This window comes from Gigantopelta aegis, chromosome 12, assembly GCF_016097555.1.
Source record: "Gigantopelta aegis isolate Gae_Host chromosome 12, Gae_host_genome, whole genome shotgun sequence".
Lineage (NCBI taxonomy): Eukaryota > Metazoa > Mollusca > Gastropoda > Neomphalida > Peltospiridae > Gigantopelta > Gigantopelta aegis.
In genome coordinates, this window is record NC_054710.1 from 47152986 (window position 1) to 47166155 (window position 13170).

The window sequence follows — 13170 nt, forward strand, 5'->3', positions numbered from 1 at the left end:
GAAATGTTTTATTTAATGACGCACTCAACACATTTTATTTATGGTTATATGGCATCAGACATATGGATAAGGACCACACAAATATTGAGAGAGGAAATATGTATGCACCATCCCATAGACAGGATAGCACATACCACAGCCTTTGATGTACCAGCTTTGATGTACCAGTTGTGGTGCACTGGTTGGAGCAAGAAATAGCCCACTAGTGGAGATCGCGCATCAAGAGAGCACTGGGCTGCGTCTTGCCCCTATTCAGAATAGATTCAAAGCAACACGTTTTGGATGGAGACTATAGAGAAATTTGGACAAACAACAGAAAATCCAGAAACATTGTGTTATAATACGCATTTACTGTGTTATGAGGGGTGGGATGTAACCCAGTGGTAAAGCGCTCGCTTGATGCCCGGTCGGTTTGGCATCGATCCCCGTCGGTGGGCCCATTGGGCTATTTCTCGTTCTAGCCAGTGCTCCACAACTGGTACATCAAAGGCTGTGGTATGTGCTATCCTGTCTATGGGATGGTGCATATAAAAGATTCCTTGCTGCTAATCGAAGAGTAGCCCATGAAGTGGCGACAGCGGGTTTCCTCCCTCAATATCTGTGTGGTCCTTAACCATATGTCCAACGCCATATAACCATAAATACAATGTGTTGAGTGCGTCGTTAAATAAAACATTTCCTTCTTACTGTGTTACGAGCATAGTTTTTGACTGAACTCTTGTTAAGATATTTCCCATTCCAACCAGTGCACCATGACTGGTATATCAAAGGCCGTGGTATGTGCTATCATGTCTGTGGGATGATGCATATGAAAGATCCCTTACTACTAATGGAAAAATAACAGGTTTCCTTTCTAACACTTTATGTCAGAATTACCAAATGTTTGATATCAAATAGCTGATGATTAATAAATCAGTGTGCCTTAGTGGTGTTGTTGAACAAAACGAACATTAACTTTACTTTTTCATTAAGGCTGGGCATGTTGACAGTGCATATATGCCAACTGTAACAAACCTTTAAGTTAGGTGGACTGGTCGATGAAATATGTCTCCGTTATTTCGTTTGATTTTCCCCCATCTACCTTTCTTCAATAAATTACAGTATACAAACAAGTGTAATATTAAGTTTTATTTGTGTCATAACTTTATTGTTTTTTTGCATCTTTTATGTTTTTTTTGTTTTTTTTACATTTTTTATATACCAAATAACTGAATAGTTGCTAAAAATAGTGTTAGTCGGGGATCAAATTGGGGTAGATGTGGTGAGGGCGTGGCTTAATGTTTTTCCATTTATTGAAATACGAATGCAAAAAGGGGCGCAGTGGTCAACCCATCAGATTCCAGTAAAGCGTATGGGCAATTTTAATTTTTTTTTATGTAGACATGAATGTAAAACATTAAGCAGCGTTTGACCAATCAGACTGCATTAAAGTGTATACGCAAAACAAAATTTAATTATTTAGATAGGAACCTAAAACGTAAGCAGCGTTTGACCAATCAGATTGCAATAAACTGTATGGAATGAATGTATGAATGTTTAACGACACCCTCACAAAAATAGATATTCCAGCTATTGAGTGTCAAACAAGGTAAGTACATCAATAGGATTATTTCCATTTAAAATACAAATTGTATAATTATGTAAACCACAGTGTAAAGCGCTGTGGGAAATATACAATAGAATACATTACAAATATCAAGGTAAGTATATTTTAAAATTTTATACAATACAAATATTTCAATATGAACCAACCCTATATTTCGCTTGAGTATTGTGACGTTCTTCACAAAGACTGCTGCAATATTCCGACAGCGGGGAAGACAGGTACAAAGAGACAAACTGACCACATCAACCGCAGGATCTGTAAAAACAGGAATTAAATATATAGTCTACCACACGATTCACTGAAACTCACCTCAATGTATTTTAAAACAGGAATTAAATATATAGTCTACCACACACAGATTCACTGAAACTCACCTCAATGTATTTTAAAACAGGAATTCAATATATAGTCTACCACAAACAGATTCACTGAAACTCACCTCAATGTATTTTAAAACAGGAATTAAATATATAGTCTACCACAAACAGATTCACTGAAACTCACCTCAATGTATTTTAAAACAGGAATTCAATATATAGTCTACCACAAACAGATTCACTGAAACTTACCTCAATGTATTTTAAAACAGGAATTCAATATATAGTCTACCACACACAGATTCACTGAAACTCACCTCAATGTATTTTAAAACAGGAATTAAATATATAGTCTACCACACATAGATTCACTGAAACTCACCTCAATGTATTTTAAAACAGGAATTCAATATATTGTCTACCACAAACAGATTCGCTGAAACTCACAGTTGAATCTATCAATGTTCAGCTCAATACATATTAAAACAGGAATTCAATATAGTCTACCACACACAGATTTGCTGAAACTCACAGCTGAATCCATCAATGTTCAGCTCAATGTATTTTAAAACAGGAATTCTGTGGAATTAAGTATATCGCCTACGATAAACTAATTATTTAAGGATTGTCTGTTATTTCTTTTACGTCATCAGGGTATGAACAAAACAAAACAAAATCATACACAAACTGTTGTTCTCACATAAGTTTGTGGATGATTTTTTTTGTTCCTACCCCGATGAACGTAAAAGAAATAAAAGATAATACTTATAATAAAATTTGAATCATACAGGCTAATAATAATACTAAAACATCATACTTTATTTTGAATTATGTTTTATCCGTAAACAATAACACTCAGTAAGACAACTTGCCCATATAAGATGACATCATCAGATATGACGTTCCCTGATGACATAATTTTTACATTCATCGAAAAATTAACAAACTCTCGTTGTTACGTCTGGACCAATGGGATGACGTTATGTTGTAATGAATGTAACAGAAATTTACATTATTTGCACGTAAAACATTTTGCTGTAAGATCTTAAAGAGATTTTAAAAAATCATCGCATCACTATCTTAAAAATATTTCAGAATGGAACTGAAACGATTCCATCACATTTCGTATACCAAATACAGTGACACCCCTCTAAACCAGACACTAGACGGGACCAAGTAAAATGTCCACTTTTAAGGGGTGTCTGGTTTACAGAGGTATTTTTTTTCTTTATTGATATTTAAAAAGGGATGCTGAAAAACTTGTGGTTTTGAGTGAATTCCGGTTAACAGTGTGTCCAGTCTAGAGGGGTTTCACTGTAGATCTGTCATTGTTAATAATGCTGTGTTCATTTGGTGCTTGTGAATATTGTGAATTTACAATTTCCAAATTGTGAAGACGACCTCACCAAGTGGAGAGCGTTCAGGCGATTTATAGACAAATTGTGAAGACGACTTCACCAAGTGGAGAGCGTTCAGGCGATTTATAGACAAATTATGAACACGACTTCACCAAGTGGAGAGTGTTCAGGCGATTTATAGACAAGATGCATGAGCACTCCAATCCCGAATGATTTATGTTTCTTCTTCTTTTTCCACGAGTTACAGAGATTGAGACAGAAAATGCTACCCCAGTTTACAAGTTATGTTCACAAGTTATTTCACCAAACTAATGCTCTTCACAACTTGTGAATTGTGAAATACGAGATTCACTACTTCTAAAATATAGAATGTATACGTTTAACAACATCCCAGCACAGAAATAGAGATCGGTTATTGGGTGTCAAAAAAACTATGAAAATTTAAATTAAAAATATATTTATATAAATTAATAATTATGTAAAACCCAGTGTAAAGAGATGTGGGAAACGTACAATAGAATACAATACAAAAATCAAGGTAAGTATATTTTAAACTTTGTATAAAAATAAAAATGTTTTAAAAACTTCAAAATTAATTCTGGGTGGAATTTAAATGATTCCAAAATATTTCTGTTGCCAATTCCAACTTCTAAAGAATGCATCACGATTCTGGGCATCCACACACCTACAAACTTGACGTTGTTCTGTTGCTGCTGGTAACTGGCTTCCTGCGCTGAATGACTAAGGAGTGGAGTTTTTTCCGTCGGAGACATTAGAGAGCTCTGAAAGATAAAAAATGGCAGGATTTAGTTCAGTGGGTTGAGCACTCGGCTGAGGTGCTTGCGTCGCAGGATCCATGCAACCACCTAGGTGAATTCATTCAGCTGACTGGGTTTTTCTCCTTCCAACCAGTACATCACAACTGGTCAAAGGCCGTGGTAAGTGCTATCCTGTCTGTGGGAAAGTGCATATAAAAGATCCCTTGCTGCTAATGAAAAAATGTAACATGTTTGACATCCAATAGTGGATGATTAATAAATTAATGTGCTCTAGTGGTGTTGTTAAACAAAACACACTTCTTCTTCTAAAAGATAAAACACCACCAGATCTACAATATCAGACCTTGCCGTTTATGGTGAGCTATTACTACGGCTCACCATCACTCACCTCAGTCTCATTTAAGGAGAGTAATTTTTAGCTCCCCTGGGAAAATATTGCTCAATATCGCATCAAAATTTGCTAGAAAATTTCTATTTTAAAACATGGATCACTACACAATTTTAAAACATTAAACAGTAGTTGCTAATCAATTTTCAACTGATGAAAAATGCTGCTAATGAAAATGTGGACAACAAAATGTTTCCTGCTCCTTTTAGCATGTGAATTTCTATGGTATCAATATGGTAATATCTTAAATGGCTCCCCATTATCTTAGTTAGGGGAGCAATTAATCACTACCCTCAATTTTTATTTCATGGAAAGATCTGCAACATCTGTATTCTTATCATTTGTCCTTATATGTTAGAAAATTTGTTTCTAATTTTCATTATTATTGATACTTACCTAGTACTAGCACAACAACAATGCTATACGACCCTGAATTATAACCTCCACTGCAGAATTATCTTCCCTTGCCAGATGTATAACCTACACCCGCACATGGGTAGACCATATATCCTCGTTATTCAGAATGACTGAATCAAAAAAGACCTCCCTCGGGGCGGGTGGGAGGTAACGGTTGTTGTGCTAGTACTAGGTAAGTATGAATAATAATGAAAATTAGAAACAAATTTTTTAATAGTCTTATTCAACTTACCGTACTAGCACAACAACAATGCTATAACAGACGTGATATAACACCGTGAAAGCACGAGAATTTAACATTAAAGGGAGGAGGTAAGAAAACAAGGAGGACTTACCCATTCAACCAGTAGTGTTCGTCTCAAGTAATGATACAGTGAAAAAGCAACCCACATCATACGACGTATAAAATGTCAAAGTGACTTTTAAATTGAAGAACTACAACCCCAATTAAAAGTAAACCAAGTTAACAAGGTGAGGAAACCTGCACACCAAGTAATGGTAAAAGACACTCGACTGCCCCAGATAGTCAACCATCCACCCCCCACTCTCCAAACAGGAGGTGGAGAACTATCTCCCAGAAAGACTGCTGCTAGCGACCAGACGAAATAAGGGTCGCCCCCTACTCGTGGCCCTGCACACTGAAATGACTTGCTGCCCTGCAATGACTGATTGAATCCGCCGAGTTCCGTCCGGACCAACAGCCATATCACGGAAATAAAACCGGTCAAACGAGTGTCGACCTTTCCAAAACCCCGCATTCATGACCTTGTAAATGTCCAAAGAATCATGGTAATTAAGGGAAGCCGAAATCGCCCGAATCTCATGAGGTCGAACGGAGAAATTCCGCAGAACATGATCACCCGCCTTCTCATATGCCAGTTTGATGGTTGCAGCAATCCATCTCGACAAAGCATTCTTCGTAATGTCTCCTGGTTGGCGTGTGGAAGAGATAAACAGTCTCTTAGTGTTTTGCCGGAGATTTCTAGTACGCTCCAGATAGAAGTTCAAAGCCCGCACCGGACAAAGAAGTCTATCAGAATTATCCGCAGAAAGTGTACGAGATAAACACTGAATGATGGCCGGAAGAAACTCTTCCCCTGGCACCTGGTTCTTAGCCACGAAAACAGGATCAGTACATAACGTAACTGACCCGTCCGTATTGTAATCCACCAAATCATGCAAAAAAGCATGAATCTCACTAATACGACGGCAAGCCGCTAGTGAGACCAGAAACAAAGTTTTCCACATCAAATGACGAAGACTGGCGAATTTCAAAGGCTCGTAGGGCTTGCCTTTGAGTGCATGCAGAACCAGAAAAACATTCCATTTAGGCAAAATGGAAGGCTTCTCAACCGTGTTTTGCAACAACTTAAGCAAGTCATGCAACAAAAGATTTGTTGAGAAATCTTGACGTCCACACTGCCTCAGAGTAGTGAAAATGGACGACTGGTGACTTCTCACTGTTTGAACCTTCAGCTGTCATTCTTGGACAAGAGCCAGAAAGTACTCAGCTAAGTCATTAACAGTAGGCGACAAGGGATCCACGTCCCTCTCAGTCGCCCAACGAATCCAAGCGTGCCAGTGACACTGGTAGACCCTCTCTGTAGACTGGCGCTTCGAAGAGGAGACGAGCTCAGCAACCCGTTTAGAAAAGCCTCGGTTTCGGAGGGAAACCCCGACAACTGCCATGCGTGAAGTCGGGAAAACCGCCGATTCGGATGCCACTCTGTCCGACGCAGTCTCTGACTGAGCAGATCGGGTATCAACGGCAACCGCACCAGCTCCTGCACTAAAAGTGACAGGAGCGGAGGAAACCAGGCTTGAGCTGCCCAACTCGGGGCTACGAGCGTGACACGACAAGGTTGCTGTCTGATCTTTGCCAGAACCTTGCCAAGCAGAACTGGAGGGGGAAAGGCGTAAAAATCCAGTCCCGTCCAGTCCATGCTCAACACATCGTACTCCAGTGCCATTCCAGAATCTCCAAAGCCACAAGACTCAATGACAGGGATTTGGTGCCTCCCCACCGATTGAGGTACGCAACAACCGACGTGTTGTCCGACCTCAACAAAATTCGACGATGTCGATTAACAGTCCTGAAATGGAGACAAGCGCGACACACTGCTTCCATCTCCAACTGGTTGATGTGACGACTCCTCTCTGAAGGAGTCCACACCCCTGACAGATGTTGATCCAAAAGGTGTGCACCGAACCCCTCGAGGGAAGCATCGGTAAACAGGACCAACTCTGGAGAAAGTGGGTGTAAAGGAACGGCCTGGGACATACACTTGTCCACTAGACACTCTTGGATCGGAAGAATGAACCAAGGCCCAAATGGTATCATCAAATCCCAGCTGAGACCATCCCACACTCGGGTCAAATGCCATTGAAGCGGTCTCTTGAACCGTCTGAACCGCACATTCAGCACCGCCAGCGATTCGAGATGGCCTATCAACACATGGAGCGTGCACTCTGACGCACTTTGCTCCACCAGAAGACATTGCACCAATGTCGTGAAATTGTGAAGTCGGAAGAACGGACGCCTCCAAGGTTGAAAAGCACCCCGAGATAAGTGAAATCCTGCGTTGGCACTAATTCCGACTTGAACCAATTGGGAATAAACCCCAATCGGAGAATCATGTTGATCACGAACTCCACGCCCACGAGACATGCCGTCTGTGACGCCGCCAGAATTAACCAATCGTCCAGGTAATTGTGCATCCGTATACCCAACAGATGTACATGCCCCACCACTGCCTTTACTACCCGAGTAAAGACGTGAGGGCTTGTGGCCAATCCGAACAGCAGAACTTGAAACTCGTAAGCTCTGCCGTCGTAGAGGAACCGCAAGTACTTCCAAAAATCCCGATGGATTGGAAGATGCAGGTAAGAGTCCTTCAAATCGATGGACGCTGCCCATTCCCCCACCTGAAGCAAAGCGCGAACAGACTGAACCGTCTCCATCTTCATAGATGGAATAACGACGTAAGAATTCAGCGGCTTCAGGTTTAGAATTGGTCGCCATTCGCCATTCTTCTTCTGGGTGAAACCGGCCTCGGTGGTGTCATGGCAGGCCATCGGTCTACAGGCTGGTAGGTACTGGGTTCGAATCCCAGTCGAGGCATGGAATTTTTAATCCAGATACTGACTCCAAACCCTGAGTGAGTGCTCCGCAAGGCTCAATGGGTAGGTGTAAACCACTTGCACCGACCAGTGATCCATAACTGGTTCAACAAAGGCCATGGTTTGTGCTATCCTGCCTGTGGGAAGCGCAAATAAAAGATCCCTTGCTGCCTGTCGTAAAAGAGTAGCCTATGTGGCGACAGAGGGTTTCTTCTAAAAAAAAAATCTGTGTGGTCCTTAACCATATGTCTGACGCCATATAACCGTAAATAAAATGTGTTGAGTGCGTCGTTAAATAAAACACTTCTTTCTTTCTGGGTGAAGAACAGATGGGAATAAAATCCCAGAGTGCCCAAATCTACCCCCTGGATGGCTTTCTTGTCGAGAAACTCGACAACCATCTTCTCCACCAGTACTCGTTTGTCGACAGACAGTACTGCAGGTAACTAGGGGGAGGATGTCAATGGAGGGGGTGATGAAAATGGAATTCGGTATCCGTTGCGGACAACCGACAAAACCCATGGGTCCAGATCTGGCAGTTCGCACCAACTTTGAACAAAATGGCGCAATCTGCCCCCCACAGGAAGATCTGCTAACGGAACCTCCGTAAGCAGATGTCGATTGTCTACGCACCCTCATCCCGGCTGCTTCCCACCCCTGGGCGCCTTGCCCCGAGCGGAACCACGAAAACGTGCCGGCTTCCCCCAAAAACGTCCCTATTTCGATGAACCACGGGCATTACCCGACTGCACGCCCGAATCAGACACCACAGGGATCTGATAACTGTCAAGAAAAGTCGATTTCTTAACAGGTGGAGGCTTAAAAGTAGACGCCGCCTGGCGCTTACGACCAGTTCGGGACTGAGCAGCAGGGATGAATTTCGCCGCTTCTTGGTCCATGACCAAGTTAAAATTGGTCCCAAAAAGTAAGGTTTCCCTTACTGAGCGACTACGAAAGTAGGTTTTAACCACACCCGTCGCTCTCAATCCCGTCAGGTAGTGATCCCGATGCAGAAGTAGACTGTTGGCAAAAACACGCCCAGCAAGCTGAGCGACGTGATGAGAGGCTTTAGAAGCTGCCAACAAACAACCCTTAGCCATCGGCGGAAGACCCGTGACTGCTTTATCTAACCCAAATAGGAACGTACCTAAATGGTTATTGACTTGAAAAAGAAGTTTAGATAACCTCTCCAGAGTCTCTAAATCCATGAGTGGCACACTGACATTAGGAGATGGGTGGCAGTCTGCCTTCACCCTAGCAGAAACGACCGCTGGATGTGAAAGGAAGGAAGCTCCCAATGTCTTATACAAAGACGTGGACAAAACCTTCGCCGCAGACAACAGTTTCTCGGTAGCTAACGCTGCCGGAAACTCTTCCACCACCGCCCCCAAAATACGATCGCTACCCGCAATCAAAGCATCAATCTCCGCAAGAGATTCATGCGCCTCGTGCGCTAATGGCAAGCCGAAATCCTGTCGCGGAGCGTCCGTCGCTAAAGGCCGGTTTCCAAACGAAACACCCATGTAAGACTGAACAGCCTCCTCCGACGGAATTGCATCCGCGCACACCAGTCGGACCTGTTCCCGTACAAAACCAAGAACCGCCTGGTAATCATAATCGCCGTCTGACGTACCATCGCCCAAATTGGGAATCTCATCAAGCACCGAACCTGGCGCCGACCCTTCCCCCGAACCACACAATGATTCGGAGGGAAAATCCTCTTCCGAAGAAGAATTTTTTTCAAACGACGCGCCATGCGCTGACCGTAACGGAAATGAAACTGCATGGGCAGGACGATGCGGACCGGCCGAATCTGCAAACTGGTCCAACCCCAGTCTCGCTGGAAACCCCAGCGGTGGAGGGAATGGTGGAGGCGATTCCCCTAGCCAGGCCATGAAATTCTCAAAAAAAGAAACAAAGTCCCCCCGAGTCCGCCCCTGAGGGCGACCCGAAACCATCGGACCCTGAACGAAAGGTTCCGCCCACGCAGTCGAGGGATAATGCCTGGAACCTCTACCCCGATCTGACAGGTCCGGATTGACCATCGGTGTAGACACAGGCGCACCCAAGAAAGCTGCAGTTTCCCTGATCCCTGCCGAAGCAGACAATGGGACTGGTGGTGTCGGTTGAACCGGACCGTCAGGAAATTCGTACACGTACAAATCCTGCACCGAATTCTGAACCCAACGTACCACGTGTGGATTAGCCAACCCAGTTGACGTAGCCACATGCGAACGATCTAAATGTTGATGGCGCTGTACAGGCGCCCCAACAACAGACGCGACGACCACTGGCGTCGCACCCAAAACAACGCCACCCGGCTCCGTGACCGAGACAACGTTGTGAGACTTCACGATTTCGCCAAGTGGCTCGATCACCGAAAGACGCGTTGGCCGAAACAGCGCCCTCGAACGCCACGACCAACCCTGCACCAGAAATCTGGCGAGACTTTATTCTAGAGCTAATCGACCCCTCCACAGAAGGACCGATAACCCTGCCCCCAACAGCAAGATGGGAGTCAGAACTGAGAGACACAGTCATTCCTCCCTCCGACTGATGCCCCCGTTACAACCGTAACAGGCGCCGCCTCCACCGACGGACGCAAAAGCAAATCCCCAGGTGGAACGGAGCCTGACCTGGAAGAAACCTTCCCTGCTTCAGCCGAAGCAGGGAGCAACAGCGCCCCCTCCGCGCCAAGCAGCGCTTCGGGTTTACTGGTATCACCATGAAGATGGCGAAAACAGATGAGGAGGCGCCTTTTTGCCCACCACTTGTCCGCGAGCTCTTTGAACTGGACACCGACTTGCCGACCGACGGCAAATCGGTATGGAGCACGACCCCGGAGGTTGCCACTGTGCTCCGCCCGTCCCGCTCACATCTAATTATCCTCTTACGCTCGGCGTCTTTTGACAGCTTCTTAGCCTTCCCCCACATGGAGGGGGACCAATTTACACAGATATGACACTGGCGTTCAAAACAACAAGAACGACATAACAAATGCTGATCAAACTGGGGCAGTCGTTTAAGACAACCCCCCTTGGCACACACAACCAACCGGTTGGAGCCCGAGGAAGCCATGTCAGACATTAACCCCCTGTGTAAATCACCCAAAAGACCTCGTATGACAGAGTAAAACAAAATTACAAATTAATAAACAATTTAACAATTTGACAAAAATTTTACTACAGAACTCGAACACGACTGCAGAATCAAAAACGAGGATATATGGTCTACCCATGCGCGGGTGTAGGTTATACATCCGGCAAGGGGAGATAATTCTGCAGTGGAGGTTATAACTCAGGGTCGTATAGCATTGTTGTTGTGCTAGTATGGTAAGTTGAATAAGACTATTACCATGTCTATGAACATCAGTACATCATGGCAAACACACTGGATGTACAGATATTGCTATTCTAAACAAGAATAATTGGTAATTTTACCGTAAAATCACTTTTATTTGTAGTGGTCTAATATCCGTGTACAGTAATTCGTGGGTTTGTGGACCACGAGTTTAAGTACACAACAAATGAATGAATGTTTAACGACACCCCAGCACAAAAATACACACTGGCTATTGGGTGTCACAAATGGTAAGTATATGAAAATATTATTTATATAATTATGTAAAACCACAGTGTAAGCAGCTGTGGGGGAAAAGTATCATACAATACATAAATCAAGGTAAGTATATTTTAAAACTTTGCAGAGAACACAACGAAAACATATTATATGTGTACATAGAATACACATTTATCATACTACCTTTTGGTAATGAAGGATCAGGTCAGGTCAGGTCAGGTCAGAGGGTTTACGTGCACATTCAGAACAAGCCGTTGTAGCGCACCCCCGTCAGGACAGGAACAGGGTTGGGGTGGGTGGGAGAGGGGACCACCAGTGCTGGCAAGTACAAGGAAGCACCAGCAGCCCGACCCGAGTTGGTAGTGGGTTAGGGAATGAAGAATTTCACAGTAGTCATTAAAAAGGCTCTGTAGGTTGGAAAGATCTTACAATGGCTGCAAACCCAGGACAGTCGCTTTAACAGATCATATTCCGTCAGTCTCTTAGCTTAACTGCACAACTCATCGTTTAGTGCTCTTCACCTAAGTGGAAAAGATTTTATAACAAACTAAAATGATTAAAATCCTTAAAGATTATATAATTACTTGTACAAAAACAAGAACAACATTTGTTCTTCTTATTCTTTGTCAAGTAATCTTTAAACAATTCAAGCAGGGTTTCTGCCAGAGAGTAAAATGGGTATGGCGCCATACCCAAATATTGTTGCAGATTTGTGTTTTTTTAAATCACTTTTTGACACAATTAATTACTCTTATCATTATTCCATGGTTTTCTTAACTCTAACCCTAAACTTGACCCATTTTCTTTCTTGGGGAGGCCTCCCATACCCCCTGTTGACTGTGCTGGCATTCAATTCTATAGCGCCATACCTAAACATTTCTTTCTAGGGGAGGGCCCCGATACAGTTGACTGTGCTGGCATTCAATTCTATAGCGCCATACCTAAACATTTCTTTCTAGGGGAGGGCCCCGATACAGTTGACTGTGCTGGCATTCAATTCTATAGCGCCATACCTAAACATTTCTTTCTAGGGGAGGGCCCCCATACAGTTGACTGTGCTGGCATTCAATTCTATAGCGCCATACCTAAACATTTCTTTCTAGGGGAGGGCCCCCATACAGTTGACTGTGCTGGCATTCAATTCTATAGCGCCATACCTAAACATTTCTTTCTAGGGGAGGGCCCCCATACAGTTGACTGTGCTGCATTCAATTCTATAGCACCATACCTAAACATTTCTTTCTGGTAGAAACATCGTCAAGGGGTGGGACGTAGCCCAGTGATAAAAAAAAAAGAGAAAAAAAAGTTTGTTTTGTTTAACAACACCACTAGAGCACATTGATTTATTATATGCACCATCCCACAGACAGGATAGCACATACCACAACCTTTAATACACCAGTTGTGGTGTACTGGCTGCAACGAGAAATGGCTCAAATGGGCCCACAGACGAGGATCGATCCCAGACTGACCACACATCAGGCGGACGCTTTTGCCACTGAGCTACGTTCCGCTCCTTGACACCCAAAGAGGCTTGATGCGTGGTCGGTCTAGGATCGATCCCCGTCGGTAGATCCATTAGGCTATTTCTCGCTCCAGCCAGTGC

General features: G+C 43.5%; 1 protein-coding gene across 3 annotated transcripts in view; it reads right to left on the minus strand.

The window, feature by feature from the left end:
* The window catches only part of LOC121386772 (ABC transporter G family member 20-like), an 85719-nt gene that overhangs the window by 32283 nt on the left and 40266 nt on the right, over positions 1-13170 (minus strand). For all 3 annotated transcript variants that reach the window (XM_041517782.1, XM_041517783.1, XM_041517781.1), the window contains exons 8-9: positions 3967-4063; positions 1753-1861 (exon numbers count right to left, since the gene is read on the minus strand). In XM_041517782.1, the coding sequence (XP_041373716.1) occupies positions 1753-1861; positions 3967-4063 (206 nt within the window). The remainder of the gene's footprint in view (positions 1-1752; positions 1862-3966; positions 4064-13170) is intronic.